Raw genomic sequence first — 26,370 nt, forward strand, 5'->3', positions numbered from 1 at the left:
TCCCCTAGGATTACTATTAAGTAATATAGGAATAACTATATCTAAGCAAGACTTAGAAGATTTTAGAAGTAATCCATGCCCTACCTGTATCCCTGCTAAGGATAAAAGGTATATTAATAAAGAATCCCTTAATAAAAGGGAATATAATATCCTAGAAAGGATCCATAGTGATATAGGAGGACCCTTATCACCTACCTATAATAAATATAGGTATTATATAACCTTCCTAGATAAGAATTCTAGGTATTTATGGGTATTCCTACTAAGAYATAAAGATGAGGCCTTTCAGACCTTTATAAATTATGTTAAACAAGCAGAGAATAATAATAATAAGAAAAGAATAAGAGAATTCTTTTCTAATAATAGATCTGAATATACTAGTAAATGCTTTCAAAAGGCATTAAATAACTATGGTATTATTTACTATACTACCCCTATCTATACTAAAGAGCCTAATGGCTTAATAGAAAGGATAAACCTAACTTTATTAAATAAAGTTAGATCCCTTCTAATAATGGCAAATGCTCCTAAATATCTATGGGGAGAAGCACTACTAGCTAGTGTTTATCTATATAATAGAACCCCCCATAAGGCCTTAGGATTCAAAACTCCTTATGAAATATTCTATAAGGAAAAGCCATATATTCTAAATATTAGAATCTGGGGATCTATAACATACTATCATAGTAATATACCTAAGGATAAATTATCCCCTAGAAAGGAGAAAGCAATTATTATTGGCTATAGCTAATATAATCACTATAAACTATAGGATCTAAATAAAAATAAGGCTATATGGTCTAGGGATGTTACTATCCTAGAGAATAGTTTCCTAGATCCTAAGCTAAATAAAAATACCTCTATATCTAATAATACTAATTAATATGATTATATTGATATAAAAGCTAATAATAACTATATAAAGGAGTCTAGTCAATCTAGCCCTAATCAAAATAGACCATTAACTAGGTCTAAAATAAAGGATATATCAACTATTCCTAATCATAGGATTGAAATTCAAATTCCCCAGAGAAAAGAATATAATAATATAAACTTCTCTGTAGTAGGAGAAGATAGGGCCCTATTCACTATTAGTGATACTATATTAAGGAATTATATGAATTCCTTAAATAAGAAGGAAGAACTAGTAGAATTCCTTCTAACTACTACTACTATAAATAAGCCTAATACCTTCCAAGAAGCTATTAATAGCCCTAATTCTAATGAATGGCTAAGGGCATACTTAGAGGAAGTTAATAAGCTAGAAAAGTAAAATACCTATGATATAGTTGATCTTCCTAAGGGGAAAACTGCCCTAAAGGGTAGATGGGTTTTTAAAGAAAAACCTATAAATAATAATATAAATAATAGCTATATAACTAATAGTGAAAAAACTATTAGATATAAAGCTAGATAGGTGATCCAAGGATTCTATTAAAGGTTAGGAATTAATTTCCTAGAAACCTTTTCTACTACCTGCAGAATAGAAACCTGGCATCTACTTCTAATAATAGCTATTAATAAAGGATGGCATATAATGCAATATAATATCAAAAATGCCTTTATGCATGCTGATATTAATGCTGATATATATACTATATTACCTATAGGGATCTATAATGATCCTAAATATAGGAATAAGGTTTGCCATCTAAATAAGGCTATATATGGCCTAAAACAATCCCCAAGGCTTTGGTATAAATATCTAACTAAAGTCCTAAAAGAACTAGATTTTCATGTCCTTCCTTATGATGAAGGTATATTTATAAATGCCACTAATAAATGCATTATTATATGCCATGTGGATGATATTCTGATAATACATGAAAATCTGGCCTATATCAAAGAGATATCTAATAAGGCTCAAAAATATATAAAAATAAAGGAAATAGGTTCTGTGGCAACCTTCCTGGGGAATGATATCTCTATAAATTATAAGGAAAAATCAATATTCATCCACCAAGGATCATATACTAAAAAACTCCTAAAGAAATTTAGTATATATGACCTCTATAAGCCTGTTTTAATCCCTGGGGAACCAGGAATTAAATTAAGAAAAAATACTAGCCAAGCTAGTGAGAATGATATTAATAAATATCAAAAATAAATAGATTCTATCCTATATCTTACCCTTAAAACTAGGCCTGATATCACCTTTAGCACTACCTACTGTGCTAGGTATATAAGCAATCCTAATAGTAAGCATTTTAATGCCCTAAATAGGATCTAGAAATATCTATTAAGATATCCAGAATTAGGCCTAGTGTATAACTGCAAAGGAAATAACCTTTTTATAAAAGGGTATTCTGATTCAGACTGGGGCAATGATTTAGATCAAAGAAAATCTACTTCAGGATATATATTTAGCCTAAATAGTAATATAGGGATTAATAACCCTATAAGCTGGAATTCTCAGCTATAGAAAACTATAGCCCTAAGCAGCTGTGAAGCTAAATATATAGCTCTAAAAGAGGCTATAAAAGAGGCTATATATCTGAATAGCATATTCTAATATCTAAATAATCATCTAAAACTAGGCTATAATGCTAGGACCCCTAGGATCCTAGTGGATAGTAATTCAGCTAAGAAATTAGCTGAAAATCCTGAATTTCATAAAAGATCTAAACATATTGAAATAATATATCATTTTAATAGACAGGCTATTCAAGAAGGAAAAGTAGAACTTATCTATATTCCTAGAAAATACCAGCTAGCTGATTTCCTCACTAAAAATRAGAATAATCTRCTACATAAATCATTTATRAAAATRGCTAGTCTGGGACCTAGTAAGGATATAAAATAATRAGGTTTTATCCCCTAAGAGGGTTTTATCCTTATAAAATYAGCCTTATGAAAAGAATTRCYATTYATTCTAAGCTRATATAACTAGTATAATTTTTACCTATAAAGGTTTTTAATACTAGTTTATATATATRCTAGTGCCTTTTTTCCTATAAGGTTTTTGCACTAGAAGACTAAAGGTCTAATCTAAATACTCCCATATTTAGCTTAAGGGGGGGTGTTGGAAAAGGAGTTATACTATGGTTCATCCCTAGTCATATCCATAGGTTAACTTACTATAGTAGATTCCTACCATAGTTAACCATTACCTATAACTATGGATAACCTTTAACTATAACCATGGATCATCATGGGCCTATGATCTAACTATGAATCATTAGTGAGATCACTATGAGGTCAGTGGCAAATATAAGGCTAGTGGCAAGATTATTCAAAATATAGAATAGTCTAGGCCTAGGAGGGATTACCTATAAATATACCCTTAATATCCTCTCTATAGTCTATATCAAATTGATAATTCATTAATTACATTTCATCTTATACTATTTTATTCTAATATTCTACTAAAGCTATCTATTCCCCTTTATACTAGTGATTTTCCTTTGTTATCTACATATATATAACTCACTAGTATTCTTATTCTTTTTCACTATTAGATTTACTTTAAATAACTACTCTATCCTAAGGGTGGATAAACTTAGTACTAATCTTTTAATATATAATAGAAAAAGTACTAGAAGATAATACTTTAAAATATTATAGCCTCTTCTTAGATAATATAGAAGTAAAAGAACTAAAAATAAGATATAATAAAAAAAAAATACTTTTTAGAGTTTATTAATTTATTTTTAAATATTTACTTAATTTAGATTAAATACTCTATAATATTAAACTCTTAAGGTTTATTATTTCTAGAATAAAGTCTTAATTTTTAGTATCTATTCTTAAGATTATAAATTTTATTTATAATTATAATAGAAGATATCTAGAGAAAATAAAGATTATTAAGATTATAGATTAGCTACCCTATTAGAATATATATAAAGCTAGATTATTTATTAGTATTATAGTATATTATTAGATATAGATTAAAGGTTTTATCTTTATTATAGAATCTATCTATACTCTCTTCTAAAAAGATATAATCTTTATCTAGAGAAGAACTAAGTAACTAACTATAGATTAGCTTAAGATAGCTCTTATATTAGTTCTAGTCCTTAAGTTTTTAGAATATCTAAAGAAGCTTAAGAATAGATTAATAATAAAGATAAAAAAAGTTATTTTTACCTATAATATTAGTAAAGAAGGTTAGGGAGGGAATTTAATATAATATAAGATTAGAATTAATAAGAGATATCTAATCTATTTTAAAAGTAGTATCTAGATAGATATAGAGATAAATTATAATACTAGAAAAAAGAAGTACTATATAGTACTTAAGTCTCTTAAGAAGTTTTATACCTAGCTTTATAGATATTATTTTATATTAGAAGTAGATACTATAACTCTAATTATATAATTAAATTAGATAGTAACTAACCTTTTAGAAGCTATAATAGTATAGTAAATTATATAAATTTAACTCTTTAACTTTATTATTTATTATATTCTAGGTTTAAAGAATACTATAGCTAATAATTTATCTTAAAGACTACCTATATATATAGATATTTAAGAAGTAGAAAATAATAATATTAAAGAGTTTTTAGATATATAATTTAGTATAATATTCTATATTTTACTACTAGACTCTTAAGGAGAGGATATATTATTCTTAGTTAAATTAGAAATATAGATAAAGGAGTTATACTAAATTATAAAATAGTTATTAACCTTAGAAAGGCCTAATAAGATAGATACTAGTAAATTTTAAAGATTTAAGAAAAGGGCTATAAAGTTTCTTATTTAAGATTATATTCTATTTAGAAGATCTAGGAAGTCTAAACTAGTTTATAGGGTAGTAGATAATAAGTAATAATAATAAAGAATTTTATYTACTATATATAATAAATTAGGGTATTAAGATAGAGAAGGTACTTACTATAAAATTATTATCTAATATTAGTAGTCTAGCTTATAGAAAGATATTTTAGATTAATATAAATTTTATAATAGATGCTAAAGAGTAGTAGAATTATAGCTTAAGAAAAAGATAACTCTTACTAAATCTAGTAAACTACTTTAAAAATAGTATATAGATATTATTTATATTATTTATAGGAGTATAACTCTATATTACTTAGCTATAGCTAGGGAATCCTTATTAGGATAAATAGAAGTCTAAGTAATAATAACTCTAATAATAGTAGCTATAGCTAAATTTATCTTTAAAGATATCTTTATAAGATAGGGTTATATTAAGATTCTAGTTTTAGATAATAGTCTAGAAATAAAGAATATTATTATAGTTCTTTATAAGAGATATAAAGCCTATTATATTTAGATATTATTATATAATTACTAAGCTAATAGGTTTATTAAAGTTAGATATAAGTTAATTATTAAAGCCCTAAGAATATTAACTACTAGAACTAGTATCTAGTAGTAGTAATACCTTCCTATAGTTCTCTAGGCTAATTATAATATTATAAGAGGTATAATAGGAATAATATCCTTTAGGATACTTATAGGATAGGAGGCTATTCTACTAATAGAATTAGAAGTTCTAATATAATAGATACTACCCTAGAATAAGATTTAAGATACTAGAGATCTAGTTATAATAAGAGTAAGATAGATTAAATAAAGGGATAAGGATACTACTAAAGCTATTATAAAAGTCTAGTAAAAAAGAGAAAAAGGAGATAAAATATTTAATAACTAGAATTATCTCTAAAGAGAAGTATTATAAAAAGATAACCTTATTCTACTTTATAATAGTAAGCTAGAAACTTTATATTCTAATAAGATAATATTTAGATAGTTAAGACTATATTATATTTATTAGATTCTTATAAATAATTTATACTTACTAAAAGAACTTAATAGTGCTATATTCTAGATAATAGTTTATAGTAATTAGTTAAAGTAGTTCTTTATCTTAAATTAATCTAGTAAGGTAAACTTAAGTATAGCTAAAGTTTTAGATAAGATAGATTCTATCTTTATATCTCTATATATAGATATAGCTTAAAGAGATTTAACTTAACTAATAATCTATAATAAAGATCTTATCCCTAATAATTTACTATTTATAGTAATCATCCCTTTACTATAATTAAACTAACTTTATTAGTTATTTTATATTTCTTTACTATAATTTATAAGTATAAAATACTTTATTTAAGGTATCTAAAGTTAGATAATAAGGTTTTACTATTTCTTTATTAGTCTTTAATCTTTTTATTAGTTTATAAGTAGCTTATATAATCTTACTTTTCTTTTATTCTTTCTTACCTTTTACTTTCTATTTCTTTCACCTTTCCCTTATATTAAGTTTAATTAATTTATAATTTATACTTATAATAATAAGGGTATTAACTATAAATTAGGGGGGGGAGAGGTATTTTAAACTTATATTTCTATCTTCCCTAACCTAGATCTAACTAATTAATATCTAGCTAATTATATTAATTTCTATAGACTAAAGAATTATATAATTCTCTATTATTTATCTATAAATAATATAATAAAATAACTACTATCTTATAAATTTCTTATTTTCTAGTTTTATCTAAAGTCCTTAATTTTATTAATTCTCTTTCTTAAAATTATTCTATTCTTAATAAAGTTATTTAGCTACTATCTACTATAGATAAAATCTTAAAGAATCCCTATAAGTAGGGAGTAGCCCTAGCTATAAAGAAAGTAAAAAGAAATAAGTAGAATTTAGATAATACTATAGATATAGATATAAAAGTATTTATTATCTCTATAAGAATAAAAGCTTAGTTAGCCCTAGGAGATATTATAATAGTAAGCTAGATATATATTAAAACTTAGATAAGAGAAGCTAATAATATATTAGAAAAACTTAATTAAAAACTATAGCTATATAAGATAGATAAAGAGAAGTATATAATTTATAAAGAGATTAGAGAAGGAATACTACTATAATAAAAAGTCTAGAATACCTAGATATATATTATTTAGGAAGCTATTAGAAAGATTAATAGATTTAATAAATAGAAAAAGAAAGATAAAGTACTATAGAAAGAAGTAGAGGATATTATAAAGATAGTAGTAGAAACTATAAAAAGAATAGTAGGGTATTAGGCTTAAATCTAAGAAAAATAGGATAATAATATTATAGATTATCTATTAAGAATTAGCTATAGTTATTACTATATAAGGGACTTAGTAATAATAATAAAGATAATTAGTTTTAAAATAGTAGCTAAGAGAGTAAATTAGTATATGTTACAACACCAACACAGCTGCACTAAAGTTAGGCGGACGTGACAGGCAGAATCCTGGAATAATAATAACTAACTAAATTATAATCACTGAATCATAGGAAGACCATAAGTTCCTAATATAAAGCTATATATAATTATGGCCTTTCCATCATCACCTAGAATTACTCTATAGAGCCTTAGGCACTAGGCTGGATTCACTAGGATAAGGATTACACCTGATATATAACTAGGTAGTATATAAATAGTATGCTAAGACCACTCTATTAGAGTATATAATATACCATATCTATATTAAATATATACTAATATATATACCACTGGGAGGAACTATAGATATATAAGGATACTTATTATTATTATATCTAGCACTCTTAGTTTAGTTCCTTATATTTAATATTAATATCTTACTTAAGTATAAAGTTGCTAGTCTAATTTATTAGCTACTCTCTTACTATTAAGTATATATACTTAATAGGCCTTGCTTCTATCTCTACTATTATTATTCTTATATTACCTTTAGATTATCCTTAATCCCTGAGAGGTCATTGTATCATTACATCTATAAGGCTACTGGGTAGGTAGGCCACAGGCAAGTATTGGATATAGTCTAGGGACTATATCACCCTGTTCTAATAAGACTAGCATAGAACAGCAGAGACGGATCCCAGGGTGTGACAACTATATACTATAATTACTTAGAACTTTTATTAGTTAGAGCTATCTATAGATATTAAATAATTTATATAGAACTATAATAAGTATAGCACTAACTAAGTCTAGTATAAATAATAATAAAGATTATTAAAACCCCTGCTAATCCTAGATTATAAATAGTATAAGATTACTATTAACTTTATTATAAAACTACCTATTTCTAATAGCTATAAAGATATTATAGTTATTAGTAATAGGCTAGGGAAAGGTATTATTTTAGTACCCTATAAGTAAATAGATGCTAAGATAGTAGCTTAGCTACTAATTAACTAGTTTATTAGATATTATAGTATTCTTAGTATAATTATATTAGATTATAGCCTATAGTTTATTAGCTAGTTTTAGGAGCACTTTTATAAGAGGTTAAGTATTTAATAATAACTCTTAATAGTATTCTATCCATAGATAGATAGTTAGATTAAATAGATAAATATAATATTAGAGGCTTACCTATAGAACTTCTATAACTATACTTAAAGTAACTAGAAGTTATTATTACTAATAGCCTAACTTACTATTAATAGTAGGGATGCTATAAGTATAAGAGTTAGCCTATTCTTCTTAGATTATAGATATAATATTAAGCTACTAGAGATAGAGGAACTAGATTATAAAGCTACTACTACTAGTATAGCCTATTTACTAAAAGATAGAGCTATAATAATTATAATAAAGATAAGGAAGGTTATAGAGATGGCCTAGTTAGAACTAGCTACTATCTAGTAATACTAAGAAGAGTATTTAAACTACTCCTATATAGTAGCCCTATAGTATACTATAAAATTAAAGGTCTAGTTAGACTTATAGAATATCTAAATAGACTATCTAAGCTAGAAGCTTAATATATAGTATATAAAATTTATAGTACTTAAGGCTATTAGATTATATATATACTAATTAGATATGCCTCCTAGTATCTATAATATATTCTATATTAGCCTCCTGCACCCTACTACTAATAATCTATTCCTAAGTTAGTTAAATAATAACTACTAACTGCTAGCTACACTAGTTAATAATAAAGCTAAGTACCTAGTTAAAGAAATCTTATAAGAGCATAAGAAATAGGTTAGAAGAGGCTACTAGAAGGAGTACCTTATTAAATAGGTAGGTTATAAATAGCCTATATAGGAGCTAGCTATTAACTTTATTAATATAGTAGTACTTAATACTTAGGAAGCATACCAGCCCTAATATAAGAGGGGGGGTAGTGTAGCAGGCAGGGCCTACTAAATACTTAAACCTTATTAGGCACTTATAATCTGCCTTAGGCACTAATAAACTTATGTCTAGTAAGAATACTAGTAGTCATATGATCTCATAGTAATTAATATAATAATCAACCCTATTATATAACCTTATTAACCATTTACACACCCCTTTTTATATTCAGCCATCACAGCCCTAGTTAGAACCTTTTAGCAATTTCTTACCATCCAAATCTAGGTTATAGATTTATATGGCTTCTAGTCCGTGACAAATACTTATAATTACGCCTAAGACTCTGGTAAATAAACTTATGTCCACCTTGGACAAAAGAAATAATAATATTCCTCTGCTAGACCTTACTAGGGGTGCTGGTGATGTAGATCTTAATAATAATAAGGAAGATAAAGATAATACTACTAGTATAGCTAATAATAGTAGGAAGAAGCCTAATAAAGGTAATAATAGTAATAGAAAAGAAGATAATAATAAGAATAATAATAGAAAAGGAGATAATAATAAGGATAATAAAGATAATACTAAGTCTTATAATAAAGATAGAACTCCTTAATTTAGGAGATCTATTAAGGGTGACTAGGCAGTAAGGGGGGGAGGTAATATAGTAGAGAAATATAGTATTAGTTCTAGCTAATTACTCATACCTATTTCAGGGCTTAACCCTTAAGATAGGTGACTAGGATAATAATAATATTATTACTAAAGGTAGAGGGATCTCCTTCTAATTATATTATTCTTTACTAAAGATTATGACTGCTATTTTAGGAAGGAATAAATTACTTTCTATTATAATATCTCTTCTATCTAGTTAAACTTATGTCTAACCTGGACATAACCTAGCTCATGACTCCTAATTATAATAAAGCTTGACCTACTCTTCAGAGTGCTATGCAATATCCCTCGTACACTATAGCACCGGGATCAGTGTAACTTGAGGCAATAACGCATTGCGCCATATGTTGAAGTTCCAGGTTGCGGATAGCTGCGAGTCCTCACGAGTGGATAGTCGGGTTTCAGTAATGACTATATTTAGCAGTAGTTGACTTGGGTTAACATCCACAAGGCTGAAAACAGGGGATATTACTCCATAGATAACAATTCCAAGATTTTCCCATTATTGATCAGAAGTAGATCAACATTGGGGAAGGTTCTGGAGCAATAGCCGAGGTCTTGGCATTAGGGGTTGTTTACCTCTAGTCAAGAGACTCAAGACCCATGCGTTTCATCTACTTGCTCACTACCTACACACACTCACTCACGGTCATGGTGGGACCTCAGCAGGAGCCGGCGACATCGCTTAATGGTCCTTCCGGCATCGAGAGCCGATGGATAGGTCACCTAGGAGTGAGACATCTTCCCTGAACGTTCCAGCCTGCAAGGTTCCTGCAGAAAGAAGAAACAGTCCGGTGCTTGGCATCGAAGATCGGAGTTTGGTGATACCCACTTTTGAGCCAACTAGCCAGTTTCAAGCCCTGCTAGTCATGGTTTGCAACAGAGGAACTGCTCAGGAGTCCAGGCTCGTGACTTGTTGGCTTTCTCTCACATGCCTTGACCTGGTGAGTTCGGGACTGTCGCTACGAATGTGGACAGGCTACACAGAATCATTGACTGACTCACACCAATAGGAAACTGAATTCATACAGACAGACTCATACCGAGGGTTCGAATTACCTTCGAACCCAAGTGCGAACGTTGTCATGATCCCTGGCACATGCTTGCCTTCGTGGGTAGATCACTAGTTCGTTACAGCTTGATTCTTCCCGCTTTCTTTGCCCAAAAAGGCAGTCCAATGATTTATGCATGGTACGGGTAATCGGAAGACCAAAATTAGAACATCTCAAACCGAACTACGGAGTAGATCCCTGGTGATCGCATGGTCTAGCCGGCATCAGACGATCCAAAACCCGAGCTTGAGCGAATAACAAGAGTTGACCAGGAGCCGGACCGTTCAGAGCGAGGACTCGTTCGTGCGATGTTCCCTTGATGTTTTCGCGCTAGGGCTGGAGTCTCCGCCAGGATAACTCTATTCGCAATGGCTCGAGATTGGATCTCGAAGCTGCACTGTAGAGTATGATGACGGTTCGTCCGTTGCAGTCATGGGTGCTAGGTCGTGTTCTAATGTCATGATGTTAAGCGCGAATTCGCTTCTGTTCGTATCCCTTCAGCTCGTTCATGGTTTGTCTATGCAGCTGACACTCATGGTGGACAGAACTATCGCAACGACGTCTCCACAAATTATGTAGCAACGATGTTACCCAAAGTAGCTTGCTACTCGATCAGCCCTTGGAGCCCCAACTCGGGTTGCTAGCAGGTTTCACCCCATGTCCATGTCTTTGTCCAAAACTCGGTTCACCATCAAGCCCTATCCCTCTGGACACCATCATTTCATCCCCCCGGAATAGAATCATGCCTTTGCAAAGGCAGGAAGAATATCTCCTCAACGTCAGAGAGCGACCACAAATGCATAAATACCTCTCAACTTCCCATCTTCTTCCTCCTAATCATCCACCAATCCACTCACTGCTCCTCTGGTAGAAGCATCTCCTCCTTCTTTTCCTCTCGTTTCTTTTCTTCTCAATCAATAAAACCCATCGTTCTTCCATTCGTTCAATATGCATCTCGCTCTTTCTCTTCTCGCCCTCTCGGCGACTTCAACACTGGCTGCGCCAGTGCATACTCTTTCCAAAAATCAAGATTCTACCGCCCCGACTCGGAGCAGCAGACTCCTGACTCCCATCTCCCACCCTGCCAAGGCGATACCTCGCGTGGAGGCACGTACCTTCGGCCTCCTGTCTGGTCTGCTCTCCCACGCTCTTGGCGGATCAGCTGAATGCGAAGCCTGTGAGGGTGAGGCCAGTGGCTCCGCTGGCGCCAGCGGCGGATTGGGCGGTCATCTCGGGGGTGGTCTGGGTGGTTTCCTTGGCAAAGGTATCGGCGTCAGCGTTGGCTCCGGCGAGGATTGTGATGAAAATGGTGAAGGGGGAATGAGTGCTGGTGGTTCTGCAGGCGGCATGGCCGGAGGTTCCGCTGGAGGTTCTGCTGGAGGTTCTGCAGGCGGCATGGCCGGAGGATCCGCTGGTGGCTGCGCCGAAGGCTCTGAATGTGGACCTGCTGGTGGCTCTCCTCCCGGTCACTCCGGTGGTTCCCCTGGTGGCTCTGCTACCGGTTCTCCCGGTGCTTCTGCCTCTGGTGCTCCTGGTGGTTCTCCCGGAGGTTCTGCTACCGGCTTTGCTGGAGGCTCCGCAGGTGGCTCGGCAGGCGGTGACACTGGCGCTTCTGCTACTGGTTCTGGTTCTGGTTCTACTGGAGGTTCCGCTGGTGGCTCCTCGGCTGGTTCTCCCGGAGGGTCTCCCGGAGGTTCTCCTACCGACTCTACTGGAGGTTCCGCCGGAGGCTCTGCAGGTGGTGACTCCGGTGCCTCTACTACTGGCTCCGGCTCCGGCTCTGGCTCGACCAAAGGTTCTGGCTCTGGCTCTAGCTCTGGTTCTGCTGGCGGCTCTGGCTCCAGCCCCGGTGGTATCAGCATGGGCGGCTCTGCAACTGGCAGCAGCGGCGCCCCGGCCTCTGCCTCTGCCTCCGCGTCAGCTAGTGCCGGTGCGAGCGCCTCGGCCGGTGCCTCTACGACTGGTGGGTCGGGCTCTGACAATGGTGAAGACTGCGACGAGACTGGCGCGGACGCGACTACTGGTGGCGACAAAGGTGGCGACAACGGCGATGACTACGGTGACTCCGGCTGCGACGAGTGCGGTGATGACGCTGGCTCGGGCGATGACTCGTCCGCGGGCGGTGATGACTCCGAGGACTGCGATGAGTGAAGGAGTGAAAAGCCAAGATCCATCCTGTACTGCTGTACTTTTCTAATACCTGTCTGACTATCCTGTGTCTGTGTCTAGATCTGTGTGGCTTCAATTATCATTGGAGCCTGCGTCCCTTTGCCTGTCTCTCACTATCATGTAATACCGAATGTGTCACTCCTTACGATCAACATCAGCGATAGAGCTGCATAATGAAGCCATCAAGCAACCTGTTTGCAATATGCGAACTCTCTTTTGTAGACAGTTCTCGGGTCTAGCGACATGTCATGGCAATCCATGAGTACTCCTCCATAGCAGGCGCATGTCTCCGCATAATCAAACCGTATTGTTGACGCCAAGCGCCAGCATAACGTTATGCTTGACCACTTGATAGTCAATCATCACCACCTCAACGTTAATCTCTAGAATAAATAATTTACCCTATACCAACAGTTAATCTAACAAAGATCACTACCATTCAAACTCACAATCTCTCGTCTGCAATATGACAATCTCCCAAGGCATCTCCCCACATGACGGTCTACGTTGACCCTGCGAATCTTCCTACATTCTGGAAAGCCTTCAAGTCAGTATACGAGCAAGTCATCGCAGAGCCTGAATGCACGTTCTTCGAGGTCTATCAAGACCTGAGAATCCGGGGACAGTCACACGGGTAGAAAACTGGTATGTAGCCCGCCATTGATATGCAAGAGCTTAGCTGACGGGGGCAGGTCAAAACCGAAGGAATGGATCATAGGTATGTTTAGTTGGTATAAGGAGGAAATGCTGCAGAATCTGATATTGGCTAGGTCCAAGCGAATAAGCCGTACTATAAGGACTATTTTGCGCGACGGTGCCGTTGTACCTCAAGCCCCGAGAGGTCAAGGTGCTGAATCGTGTTGGAGCGCCGTATGTTGCGGTGAAAACAGAGAATGGGGGATTATAATGTATGCACTTATTGATTATATGAAGGTACATGATAAATGGACTGAGTATATCTGCAGCTCCAGATCTATTGAATATCGGTCTCATATCATTTCACTCAACAATGCCAATAAACGATGCATCGCGAATTGCTATTGTATATAGCCTCAATAGCTACGGCAGAAACTGATCCGAGTCATTACAGAACTTGGAAGATTGGGCCGCGTAAGTTGTCAACATAATATCCTGGGCTTCGATGGCTGAGAACGACATATCTACTAGTCCAGGTCGAACAAGAAATAAATAGCATCTAGCCCTAGCTATCACTTTTTCCGACTAGTTCCTCTCGACTGTCGACAATCGGCTAAAGTTCCATGCATCGTCACGGCTGGCGGCAAAATGTAGGCTATTCTAGCCCATGTTGATGGAAGTTATGCAGGATAATTCTACTGCTCAGACATCGTTTATCCGGTAAAAGTACATTCAATGATCGCTTTTTGCATAGCCGGCAAATCCGGGGATACTTCATCTGCCCCGCATTCTACAGCTCTTGTGATGCTTATTCTGAGACACGCATTAAGCTGACGTCCAGATGTTTCTCTGCAGTGCTCAAGCCTATCCTTGGCAATCAATAAGCTTAAATAGACCAGAGAATGCGGTTGATCTTGTATCGTCAAAGGTGAAAGACCATCATATGACACAGCAATCTTCCTGTCATGTCTGCGCTCCTCCCGAGACATAGAATGCTCCAGGTGATTCATATTTCGGCGAAACTGAGACAATGCTGCCGATCACTCGTTCAATCCAGTTATAATATCTAACGGCCCACCGGCAAAAGTAGGTGTCGATCACAACATGAAACGAAACAATTTACCTGAATCATGAGATTCGTAATCCTTCATCGGCTGAAATCCGCTGAAGCGATGAATACTTAAGCCATGAATTTGCCACCAGGACCTCCTCCTCACCATCGAAGCAATCAAGCAATCGAGCAATCATTGCAATATGGTCTCCTTCTCGTCTCTCGCTCTTGCTCTCTCCACCGTCGCTGGCGTGCTGGCTGCGCCCGGCTCGGAGAAATACGTCGAGCTAGCCAAACGTCAAATCACCGCCTCTCAGACAGGCACAAACAACGGCTACTACTACTCCTTCTGGACCGACGGCGGCGGTGAGGTGACCTACACCAACGGCAACGGCGGCCAGTACAGCGTCGACTAGACTAACTGCGGCAACTTCGTCGCTGGAAAGGGTTGGAACCCAGCCAGTGCCGAGTAAGCTTTCTTCTCCTCTCTGCTTCATTGTCCAATGCTAATGGATTCAGAACGGTCACCTACAGCGGCACCTGGACGCCCAGCGGAAACAGCTACCTCTCCGTGTACGGTTGGACCACCAGCCCGCTGGTCGAATACTACATCCTGGAGAGCTACGGCTCCTATAACCCCTCCACTGGAGCTACCCTTCTCGGCACCGTCGAGAGCGACGGCGGCACTTACAATATCTACAAGACGACCCGGGAGAATGCGCCCTCGATCCAGGACACGGCGACCTTCAACCAGTACTGGTCTGTTCAGACTTCGAACCAGGTGGGCGGGACTATGACGACGAAGAACCACTTCGATGCATAGGCCAGGGCGGGTCTGGAGTTGGGAGACTATAACTATATGATTGTTGCGACAGAGGGATACGAGAGCAGCGGGTCTGCTACTATCACTGTTTCTTAGTTGTCGCTTTGATCTTCTCTTGTCTTTGTGCAAGCAGGTCAGAGAGCTGGTTCTCTGACATGGCACTTGGCTGTATAGCAACCTTTGTCAATAGTAGTGACTGTCACTCTTTAAGTCAAAGATTCTGCGGAGGATTATTATGGATTGGAAATGGCTGTCTAGAGTACTAGCTTTCTTGGCTAATATATGATCACATTCCACTATATTAAACTCCGTACGACAAGCCACAAAGCTTCTTTCAGCCATAGCATAAGCTGTCGCACTGACCAATACCCTTTAGTTCACTCTAATATCCTCATATCGAGTGTTCAATAATTTGGTCTGCGATATAGCACCATTACCTCACATTTGTTATCCTCAAGCCTGTCTTTATTCCGGGCAACATCTTCCCCGGACTCGGGGCTTTACCCCGAGGGCCCAGAGATGTGCATGTGCACTATGACAGCTGTCTCCACATACAGCTCTATCTCCTAAATCAAAAGCAAGAAAGCTTCTGATGATCGTCATCTGTCTTGGCCTGCCTATGGGGAATCCTCACTGCCGTCAGGGCAATATTCCACGAAGGGACTGGTCAGATATAGATCCCAGGCCTTGTCCGCGAGCTTCGATATGTTCCACTCAAGACTACCGATTATACACGAAGCTCTACAGCATGCGACTCTGAAACACAGCTTCCGAGGCAAGGCCTTATGGCCTCCTGCCAGGCCTTTCTCCTGCTAGGATTCGACCAAGGTAGTCCTCTCTTCCTTTCCTCCTAAACTCACCCTGACGAAAGCAGGGGTCATGTCCGGTATAATCGGCGCACAAAACCGCTTCGGCCGAGACTTCAACAACCCCGACGCCGCAATGCAGGGCGACATCACTGCGCTGTATGATATCAGCTGCGTGGTGGGCTCGATAGTCTGCTACTTCATCGGGGAGCGGTTCGGACGCCGCACGATACTCATGGCCGGTGGGGCGCTCATGGTGCTCGGAACGGTGATTCTCGGCTCGTTGCGCAGCTTATCGCTGGCCGGATCATCACGGGGATCGGGAACGGGATGAACTCGTCGACGGCGCCAGTGTACCAGAGTGAATGCTCGCCGGCGCGGATCCGGGGGGGCGCTACTCACCCTCCAGGGGACGGTTACGATTCTGGGGGTCGTGATTGCCTATTGGTAGGTTGCCGCTCTCTTTAGATGCATGATATTAACGAGGTGATAGGATGGACTACGGGACCAGCTTCACCGAGTCCTCGTTCCAATGGCGCTTCCCCCTCTCCTTCCAGTCCGTCTTCGCCCCCTGCCTCATCCTCCAGGTCATCGGCCTCCCCGAGACTCCCCGCTGGCTGGTCCAGCACGACCGGCACGAGGAGGCGCGTGCCGTCATCGCCGCGATAGAAGACAAGCCGCTCGCAGACGAGACCGTCAGCAGAACCCTCCTCGACATCCAAACCGGCCTCGAGGAAGAACAGCGCAGCGGCCCCTCAAATTCGCCGAGCTCTTCACCGTCGGCGAGACGCAGAACCTCCGCCGCCTGCTCCTCACCATCTCCATCGAGCTGGGCCAGCAGTTCACCGGCTCCAACATGATCAACTACTACGCCCCCGTCCTCTTCCAGCAGAACATGCACATGAGCCGCAACCTGGCGCTCGTGCTCGGCGGGCCTGTGCCTGTGTTTCGTGATGGTTTTCGATTCTCCTCTCGCTGGACCGTGAGGGGGCCGCGTACGGTGCCACGGCGTTTATTTTTGTCTTTCAGCTGTTCTATGGGGTGGGCTGGTTGCCTGTGCCGTGGTTCTATCCGGCGGAGATCAATACCACGCGGGTGCGCACGAAGATGCAGGCGATTGCGTCCGGGTGGAACTGGATGGCTGTTTTTGCGGTGCTGAATGCCGCCTTCATCCCCATGGTCTACTGCTTCTATCCTGAAACGAAGGGCCTGGAGGATATCCCGCTACTCTTTGCCAAGGGGGGAGTTACAGGGGATGTCTTGACGTCCAAGGGAGGCCGGACTGTGACGCCGGGGCAGCATGCTCGAGATGTTCAGGTAGACAGGAAGGTGGAAGTGCGGGAGATGGAAACGGCAGCTTAATTAGTTCAATCTCAATAGACATAAGAGTAGATATCAATACAGTTACATTCTCAATCGCAGACGCAGTCGCAATCGCAGACGAGACAGACATATGGAACACTTGACGCGACATCACATATCGTGAACAGTCGGTTCAGCCTCAAAGTCCGGCCGAACTGCTTTCTTTGTACTCTTCGCCTCCTGCTGCTTCACCTCGAATTGGACATCGCCCCGATCTGCCTTGACCGATGCCTCGCTTACTGTCGAGTCAATCTCCTCCCATCTCTCATGGGCCTTGCTGTCCTTCTCCTTGATGACGGAGGGAAGTTCAAAGTTGTCGGGGTATTGGGGCGGGATGTAGACTACATTACCATGGATTAGCGGTGATACGCTTCTGGCTGTGATGAAGACTTGCATTTGTCGCCCTTGTTAGAATGATATTCCGGCGGATGATAGGCTCTGAGGAGGGGGAGGGGTCTGAAGCGGACGGCTGTCCGGATAGTAGTGGTGATGGGTCTCAGGGACATGATATGGGACTGTGTGTTCACTAAAGAGGTATCATTTTCTTAATACATAATTCTGGAGACAGAGGTCAGCATGTTCTTTATATATATAGATCAATCATGATGATGTCAGGACAATGGTATACGAACCCATCATTGGTTCCCAAGCGGTGACCTCGAGGTATCCATGTATACAAGAACCTAAAGATCTCCGCAACTGTCATGCCACAGCTCAGTGGCGAATACTCCCTATCTGGGAATTTCCAGCCAACCACTCCACTACCTCCCCCGTACGCATCACCTCCGCAAACTCCCCCCTCAGACTCTCCACCGAAACCGCATGCACCGTCTCCGCATCAAACCCGCCCTTGGCCCACGTCGCCGTCGCATCGCTAACAAGCACCACAACCCCCTTTTCCACAGCCTTCTCACTCTGCCTGCCGTCAGGAAGTACCTCCGGCCGCCCGTCAGGATAAACATCCACAACCCCCAAATTCGCCGCCATCCGCACCGTCGTCGACACACAGTGATCCGTCGTCAGCCCCGCAAACAACACCTGCCTGATCCCGTTTTCCCGGAGATACCCCTCCAACTCCGTCCCGATAAAACACGAGTTGACGTTCTTCCAGAATACCGGCTCTGAATTGTCCGAGGCGGGCTGCGCAAAGTCCAGCGGGTGCGCGCCTTTGCTGGGGTCGGCGGGGTGGAGTGGGCTGGTTGCGGAGGTGGAGGAGTGGAAGACGTGGATGATTTCGAGGGGGAGGGCGGGGTTGGTTTGTCGGGCTGTGCGGAAGGCATTGAGGAGAGACTGCAGGTTGGTTTCGTAGTTGGGGTTGGAGCGCGAGGTGCCCCAGTAGGTTGGGTGGGAGAAGGCCGCTTGGTTGTCGATTAGGACGAGGGCGGTGGGGACGGAGAGGTTGAGCATTTTGTATAGGCTGTAGTTATTGAATTAGAGTAAATGTAGGTTGCAATTTGATTGCAAATTGATATTGGGTAGTTTACTTTATATACTGCTATCGTACATGACTCAAGGAGAAAGCAATTGTCAGCAACGAATGGACTGAATTGAGTGATTTGATTGGCTAGAATAAGAAGCTGTCTCTTGGCGCTGTCATATATTTCAACAGCCAATCAGATTTGCGTTTATAGATCAGCCCATATCGACTGTTTCTGGGAGGATATCAGATGTGGACACATACTGCGTCTCCAAAGGTTATACGCCCTCCACACCCATATAAATGCAGGATACGAAAGCCGGAGGGTTGTGTTGGGGAATGGCACATGTCATCGTGTGAAGTTTAGGTATCGAATGAAACATATTATATACAGAATAGAATGTACAACACTCACTCATGAGTCGTAGACCGAAGCCGGATCTGCTCCTCGGGCAGGCCGTCCTCAGTCGGAACGTGGTGGTACGGCTTCGTGCGCCGCCGACGAAGCACCGTATACACGCACGCCACAATCCCAGCCACGAGACACAGGAGCAACACAGACGTGAACAGAGCCCCAAAGTCCCGGACCAGTTCATACGTCTCCTGCGCCATCCGGAGGGCCTCCTCCGCAGCCGTGTCGACAGGAGTGATATCGCTGTTACCGCTTGTATCTGCGTCGTCGAGCCCGGCAGCGAGGGGTGTCTTGGTACCGGTTTGCTGGTCGGCTTCTTTCTGCGAGTACAAAGTGTAGGGATCGGCAGGATGCAGCTTTGCCGCCTCGCCCTTGAACCCGGCTGTGGCCCAGTCGCCGGGCACGCGGCTCCGATGGACCCGCGATATCCCCAGGACGTTGCCGGCGTGATCGACCGCCTCGGCCGAGACCCAGTCCAGGTATCCGTGGGCGATATAGATGGTCTCGAAACTCGTTTTGGTGGTGTTTCCAATGAGGACAGGCGGCGCGTTGGCTGCGGCGCGTGCGTAAAATTTCCAGCGCGCAACGTCGGTGGCCCCGTTCCAGCTGACATAAAACGTCGTCGCGAGATCGGAAGCGTCTGTCCCGGCAACCGAGGCGACGAGGTCGGGCGGCGTGTTGGGCCGGCCGGTGAACTCGAACTTGTAGGCCCGGTAGGTCGAGTAGCGAGTCGAGTTGAACATCGCACTTAGCAGGACCTCGCCTTCGGGCGCAAATTCGGTGATGTACCCACGTTCACTCCAGCCGACAAAAACGTTGTTGTCGGGAAGCAGCTGCGCGTTCCCACGCAGCCGGGTCAGCCCCCCGTCGGGGCGGTTGTAGCGCCGGATGACCTTGGCCGTCATGGGTTGTACGGCGGTGTCGAGCTCCACAATCAGAGCGCAGGAAACGGGCTCGTCATTTGTATCCTCGTCGGACGCGTTGTTGAGGAAGGAGATGATGTGGTGAGTGCCGTTGGACTCGACGAATTTGATGTCATGCTGTTTGGAAAAGGTAAAATCCTGCACAAAGTCGCTGTGCTGGCCTCCGAGCCGCCACAAGATGCGTCCGTCCGCCCCCGAAATCAGGTAGATGGTGTTGGTGAAGCGAAAGGACACAATGTAGTCTCCCGCATCATTCATATCGACCGAGTTGGCATGCACATAGTCCCAGCCGGGACGCCCTTCCGGCGGCGAGTCGGGGCCATAGTGGACCGACTCGTGTAAGGGAACCTGGTTGAGGGAGTCCCATTCGAACAAGATGTCCGCGGTGTTGAGATCCAGCCGCACGAATCCACCGCTCAGGACCGCCGTTCGCTCTTCGGGGCGCCCAAAATCCTCCAGACCGATCTCGTTCTCTCGATATGTCATCGCCAGGCCCGTTTTGCCGTCATCAAGGATATTGAATTCGTGAATATCAAAGGAGCCCAAATCCGGCCGGAGGGGGAGCTTATTTTGAATCTCATAGTTGTTTTTCAGAATCACACCATGGCCCTGGTCTTCAAAGTCCCATGAATGCTGCCAAACCAACGAGAGATGCGGCTGATCCCCGATACTGTGGACCGCTTTAAAATCAAAAACGTTCCGATTGTCGAACATGGGCGATCCAGCCCAGATGAGAGTGCCGTCGCCATCGTAGATATACGGTCCAACTTGATACTGTTCGAATCGATGGGTTGGCGCTTCGGGCTCGATCTGACCATACGGAGCGACGAACCAATAGCCAGGACTCACACGGTCGCGATCCTGGTAGTGGACGTCGAATTTCAAGGCTCGTATTTGAGGAAGCTGGAGGTGGCAGATCTCGTATTAGCACGGTGATCGATCTCTCGCAGCGGTTTGTTAGGCGGCAGAAAAAGAAAGAAACATAAGTAGCCTACCGTCACAAAGGACATGAGATCCTCATCATGCTGCTGTGCGGCCACATTATGCAGGAAGAGCGGCAACAATAATGCTGAAGCCCATCGCAGCATTGTGAGAGACTTGAAAAGTCGAGGGAAGAGAGAAAGACACTGGGAGTGTCAATTAATGTTGCGACAGAGTGATAAGACAAGAAAATGCGGGTCAGATCCATCACAGCCTGTCAAACTAGTACAGTCTAAGGCTTGTATAATTTCAAAAAGGGGAAATAAGGAGCCGTTGATCGGTACGTTGCCGAGACTGCTTCAGTCTTCAGTAAGCTGGTTTCCAGATCATTATTGGATCTCCAACGCTGATGCCGGGATTGCTGGAGGACGATCTCGCCGGCGGTGCGTTCCACAAATCCCCACGAGATGACGAGGCCTTGTCAGATCGTTCTTGGCGTTTCACTGTCGGCCTCTTCGGACTCAGATAGATACTCCTCTGTAGAACGGACTGTTCGGGAGGGACGGATACAACGGAGCACAGAGGCTCGTTTGATTGATCATTGGGGAAATGTTTAGCGCTTCCTCCTCATTCAGGCAACGCCAGAGTGGATAACCACCCTTTTGCTGACTCCGTTGACACCTTGACACCAAACAAGGACACAAGATGAACTACCGAACAGAGGCTAAGCGATACTAGCAGCTTCTTAGCACACAGGTTTCTGTTTGTCTGATTGGCTGGAACAGAAGACTTTGCAGAGGCACCGAGGCACGTGGCCAATCAGGCGTCGGAGGGCATGATTCCACAAATGCTGCCAAACACGTACGCGGTTAAGCCTTTAGCACAGCTCCATCATTGTTTCGAGATTACTCGGGAATCATTGACGTGAGGACGTCTCCCATGCCGAGATGCTCGTACAGATGATTTTGATTCGGGATTTCTTTCTGAGTTATGAGAGGTTGAGGACGTTATACTCCGTGCCCTCGAGCATCACTATACATGAAACCCTCAGCCAATGCAGATCTGAGCGAACGAATCTAGCTAGTCTATCGTACAGTATAAGGGAATCTAGGCTAATCCCATACAAGCAGCATAATACGTCACCGTGGCCGGCCAATCCGAGAAAATCCCCTTGACTCCCACCTTCCGCGCCAACGCATCCACAATGCGATACATATCCCCGTCCCCGGTGATCGTCGACTTGACAGACTGGATATAGTACTCTCCCTTGGCGGCCGCAGCCTTCAGGGGTCCCGACCGCTCCAGCGACCAGGTAATGATATCCAGCCCGGCTTTCTTCGCCGCAACCGCATACGCCGACGGCACGATCTCCCCGTCCGCAGTGGTATTCAGCAGCGCAAAGATGGGCGGGGACATGATCTTCACGCCCTTCTTAGCGAGGTCGGCCATTCCGTCCACGGCCTGTTGGTATCCGGCGGCCGTATCGATGCGCTCATCGAGGTAGATCGCCTGCTTGCCGAACGCGGGCTCATGCTGAAGCCAGTAGAAGATGTCGTCCGGCAGGAACGACTGCGGCCAGACGCGCGAGGGGTGGATGCCGTGCGCCTTGTAGTCGTCGATGAGCTGCTGCGCGTACATCGCCTGCGTGTAGTTGCCGCCAAACGGCATGGCCACCTCCGGCGTCTTCAGCTCCGGGGTGAACTGCAGGCCTAGACGGTCCACCAGCTCGATGTACTGATTGTGCTCTACCAGCGTGCCACATGTCGCGTATAGATCCGTGCGCCACGCCGGCGTGCCGTGCTGGTAGTCCTCGGGCGTGGTAGCGGAGGCGTTGTACCCGTCCATCTTGGCGCAGAGGGACTTGAACTCGGCGAGGGTGATGTCGGAGGTGCAGCACTTGGCCGTCGCGGACTTGCCGTTCGCGGCGGGCCGGAAGGGGACGCTGCATTTCGCTGCCAGACTCGGGATGGTGAGGATGTTGGTCGTCGTGTGCAGGTCGCACTGCGAGTGGCGGCAGACGAGCTGGCGGTCTGAGGTGAACGCGACGTCGCATTCGATAATGCCTGCGCCCATGCGCGCGGCGGCGAGGATGCCCTCACGGGTGTGTTCGGGGAACTCGAGCGGACCGCCGCGGTGGGAGATGGAGAAGGCGGGCGCGTGTTTGATACGCGTCTCCGAGCAGGACTGGAGTTCCTTTTTCAGCGGGCTGTCGGCCATTGCGTCGACCAGGTAGTACGGACGAGGTCCGACCTGGATGTTAGTGACTGCTGGACTAGAGTAGTGACCATTGCCGCGGGGGTTGAACGAGGGTGCTGCTGCGACTAAGCTGGCAGTGAGGATCAGAGATGTGAAATGCATTGTGCTGATAATTCGCATCTGCACTTGTGCGTAGAAGTTGGACTATGTGTATTCCTCCTCCAACCGGATCACATAGCGCTTTTATAGCCTCGAGATCGAGTATTCACTCGATAGCCATAATTACCTCCCCAGTCTCTTCCATGATGACATGAGCACATGGGACCATTCACTCCCCAGTTCGCATGGCAGCAATACCCACCCCCCTGCATGGCAATTTCCGCTGATAAGGATCACTGACCCGTGCACAAACCATAACATCTGACTTGCTCGAAATCCCGCGCATCTCCAATTTTTCTCCGCTTTGAAAGCAACGCTGGTTCTTGGCGTGCTTGGCGTCAATGCCTTGTCGGCACATGCATCCAGCACTGATGGTGATTTGATTCTCCAGATTGGCCTCAGTGAATAGATCGGAATGATCCCATCAGTGGCTTGCCGGCAGTTTTCTTCCCCTGGAACTCTCAAAGACTCGAAGTATAGTCGTGTCCAATTAGTTCCGTATTTGTTCTCCAATTTCTAGAAAGTTTGCTCTGTCGATCCTTGTCAGACACCCACGTGGAATATGCATCGATCAGCACGGAGCAGCGTGAGTGTTCTCTGAAACGTTAGAACTGATCGTAGACCCGATAGACTAAATAATTCACAGGTAATGGCAGAATCCTGGTAGAAAAAGTACATGTAGACCAGGACCGTCGTATCGCAATTGAGCCTCGGAATAGTGGCTCGATTCCAGGGCAAGATAATTAAAGTTTTTCATCCATAAGAAAAAAGAGCAAGACACAAGATAAAGGTGACACATCAACATATGCTATGTACAATCCGAATGCAATCACGCTCAAGCGATAGGTATCAGATAAAACTTCAAATTTCTGCGTCACCACAGCGCTACCGCAGCGCTACCACAGCAATAAATCACAGCATGGGCTTGATATCATCCGCAACCTTGAATGGAGCTTCCGTCTTGCTCCGGACCTCTTCGACAGTAACCCCATCAGCAAGCTCGACCAAGGTCAATCCGTCAGTAAAGTCGACATCAAAGACACAAAGCTCAGTGATGATCCGGCTGACGCAGGTCTTGCCGGTCAGAGGGAACTCGCACTGCTTGACGATCTTGGGGTTGCCCTTCTTATCTGTGTGCTCCATAGTCACCACCACCTTGGTGGCGGAGGGGTTGGAGACTAAGTCCATTGCACCTCCGAAGCCCTTGATCTTACCGGGGAGCATCCCTACAACATATCGATCAGTCACGGCAGGTAAGGAGGGAAGAAGGGGGAACTCACAGTTGGCCAGGTCACCACGGGCGCTCACCTGCATCGCACCCAGAATGGTCAGGTCAATGCGTCCAGAACGAATCATACCAAACGACTCATCACTGCCAAAGACGGCCGCACCGGGAATGAGGGTGACGGTCTCCTTGCCGGCGTTGATCAAGTCCGCGTCCTCCTGACCCTTCTTAGGGTAAGGGCCCAGACCGAGAATACCGTTCTCCGACTGAAGCATCACTTCCACCGAGGGATCGACAAAGTTGGGCGCCAGCATGGGCATGCCAATACCGAGGTTCGCATACATGCCGTTCTTGAATTCCTTGGCGGCACGGCGGACGATGCGCTCCCGCTTCGTGGCCGTGTCGCCCTTGCCCAGGGCGGCAGTGTCGTCGCCATCCTCCTTGGCAAAGGTGTGCTTTTCGATGTTCTTCGGCGCCGTGCTCTGGACGACGCGCTTGACATAAATACCCGGCAGGTGGATGGCAGCTGGCTCGATCTCACCCGGTTCAACAATGTGCTCCGCCTCGACGATGGTTATCTTGGCGTTGCGGCCCATCGCCCCGTTGAAGTTGGCCGCGGCGTACCGGAACTGGCAGTTACCCAGCTTATCCGCTTTCCACGCCTTGACAAAGGCATAGTCACCCTTGATCGCCTCCTCCATCACATAGCTCTTGCCGTCGAAGACCTTGACGTCCCGCGGCTGACTGTACTGAGCCACCGTGCTGTCGGGGTTATGCTTGAGGGGCAGCTCGCCGGTCTGGACGACCGTTCCACAGGCCGCTGGGGTGAAGAAGGCAGGGATGCCGGCGCCACCGGCACGACACCGCTCGGCCAGCGTGCCCTGCGGCGTCAGCTCCAGCTCGATCTCGCCGGTCAGATACATCCTCTCAAAGGTCTTGTTTTCTCCAACGTAGCTGGCAATCATTTTCTTGATCTGCTTCGACTGGAGGAGCAGACCCAAGCCAGCTCCATCGACGCCTGCGTTATTGCTGACAACGGTCAAGCCTGTGATCGAGGGGTTGGCGCGCACGGCGCCGATCAGTGTGTCGGGCACACCGGACAGGCCAAATCCTCCGGCCAGAAGGGTGGAATTGGGCTTCATATCCTTGATTGCTTCCTCGGCAGAAGCCACCACCTTGTTGATCTCATTCCGGCGAAGGCTGCTCGAGAATGCTCGTGCGAGGAATCGTTGGTGCTAGAGAGCAGTCGTTAGTCTGTCAAATGATTCCAAATAAGTGCGCCGAATACCTTTGCAGGATTGGCAGAGAATTGCCGCGCAAGGCGCAGACACGTCGCTACTTGTGAAGGCATTATGAAGGGAGTGTGTAAAGAGGGAGGAAGTAAAAAACAGCTAGACAGAAGCTGCAACAGTCCCCGGTCGTTAATAATACTCGTCCTCAATCACAAATTAAGAAATCCTTAGGGATTAGACTCAAGACAAAGACTAGGAGAGGAGGTTATGAGATGC

At 43.2% G+C, this 26,370-nt stretch overlaps 7 protein-coding genes across 7 annotated transcripts; 3 read left to right on the plus strand and 4 right to left on the minus strand.

Annotated features, from left to right (window-relative positions):
* Positions 1-11,710: 11,710 nt before the first annotated feature.
* Positions 11,711-12,913, plus strand: Aspvir_009925 (uncharacterized protein; the record flags this gene model as incomplete). Its single annotated transcript, XM_043273063.1, has 1 exon — positions 11,711-12,913. One exon carries the CDS (start codon positions 11,711-11,713, stop codon positions 12,911-12,913), a length of 1,203 nt encoding a protein of 400 aa, XP_043128998.1.
* A 1,908-nt stretch (positions 12,914-14,821) lies between these two features.
* Aspvir_009926 (glycoside hydrolase family 11 protein) lies at positions 14,822-15,441 on the plus strand (the record flags this gene model as incomplete). The annotated part of the gene is made up of 2 exons (XM_043273064.1): positions 14,822-15,018; positions 15,138-15,441. 2 exons carry the CDS (start codon positions 14,822-14,824, stop codon positions 15,439-15,441), a joined length of 501 nt encoding a protein of 166 aa, XP_043128999.1.
* An 879-nt stretch (positions 15,442-16,320) lies between these two features.
* On the plus strand, positions 16,321-17,609 carry Aspvir_009927 (uncharacterized protein; the record flags this gene model as incomplete). The annotated part of the gene is made up of 5 exons (XM_043273065.1): positions 16,321-16,515; positions 16,600-16,694; positions 16,741-16,942; positions 16,996-17,229; positions 17,277-17,609. The coding sequence occupies 5 exons, from the start codon at positions 16,321-16,323 to the stop codon at positions 17,607-17,609; spliced, it is 1,059 nt and encodes a 352-aa protein (XP_043129000.1).
* Positions 17,610-17,720: 111 nt separating this feature from the next.
* Positions 17,721-19,016, minus strand: Aspvir_009928 (putative isochorismatase family hydrolase; the record flags this gene model as incomplete). The annotated part of the gene is made up of 2 exons (XM_043273066.1): positions 17,721-17,950; positions 18,338-19,016. 2 exons carry the CDS (start codon positions 19,014-19,016, stop codon positions 17,721-17,723), a joined length of 909 nt encoding a protein of 302 aa, XP_043129001.1.
* Positions 19,017-19,437: 421 nt separating this feature from the next.
* Aspvir_009929 (uncharacterized protein) lies at positions 19,438-21,449 on the minus strand (the record flags this gene model as incomplete). Its single annotated transcript, XM_043273067.1, has 2 exons — positions 19,438-21,264; positions 21,357-21,449. 2 exons carry the CDS (start codon positions 21,447-21,449, stop codon positions 19,438-19,440), a joined length of 1,920 nt encoding a protein of 639 aa, XP_043129002.1.
* A 940-nt stretch (positions 21,450-22,389) lies between these two features.
* Aspvir_009930 (glycerophosphodiester phosphodiesterase family protein) lies at positions 22,390-23,658 on the minus strand (the record flags this gene model as incomplete). Its single annotated transcript, XM_043273068.1, has 1 exon — positions 22,390-23,658. One exon carries the CDS (start codon positions 23,656-23,658, stop codon positions 22,390-22,392), a length of 1,269 nt encoding a protein of 422 aa, XP_043129003.1.
* An 891-nt stretch (positions 23,659-24,549) lies between these two features.
* Positions 24,550-26,213, minus strand: Aspvir_009931 (3-oxoacid CoA-transferase; the record flags this gene model as incomplete). Its single annotated transcript, XM_043273069.1, has 3 exons — positions 24,550-24,863; positions 24,918-26,097; positions 26,151-26,213. The coding sequence occupies 3 exons, from the start codon at positions 26,211-26,213 to the stop codon at positions 24,550-24,552; spliced, it is 1,557 nt and encodes a 518-aa protein (XP_043129004.1).
* Between the last annotated feature and the right edge of the window lie 157 nt (positions 26,214-26,370).

The sequence above is a fragment of the Aspergillus viridinutans genome, assembly GCF_018404265.1.
Source record: "Aspergillus viridinutans IFM 47045 DNA, scaffold_9, whole genome shotgun sequence".
NCBI lineage: Eukaryota > Fungi > Ascomycota > Eurotiomycetes > Eurotiales > Aspergillaceae > Aspergillus > Aspergillus viridinutans.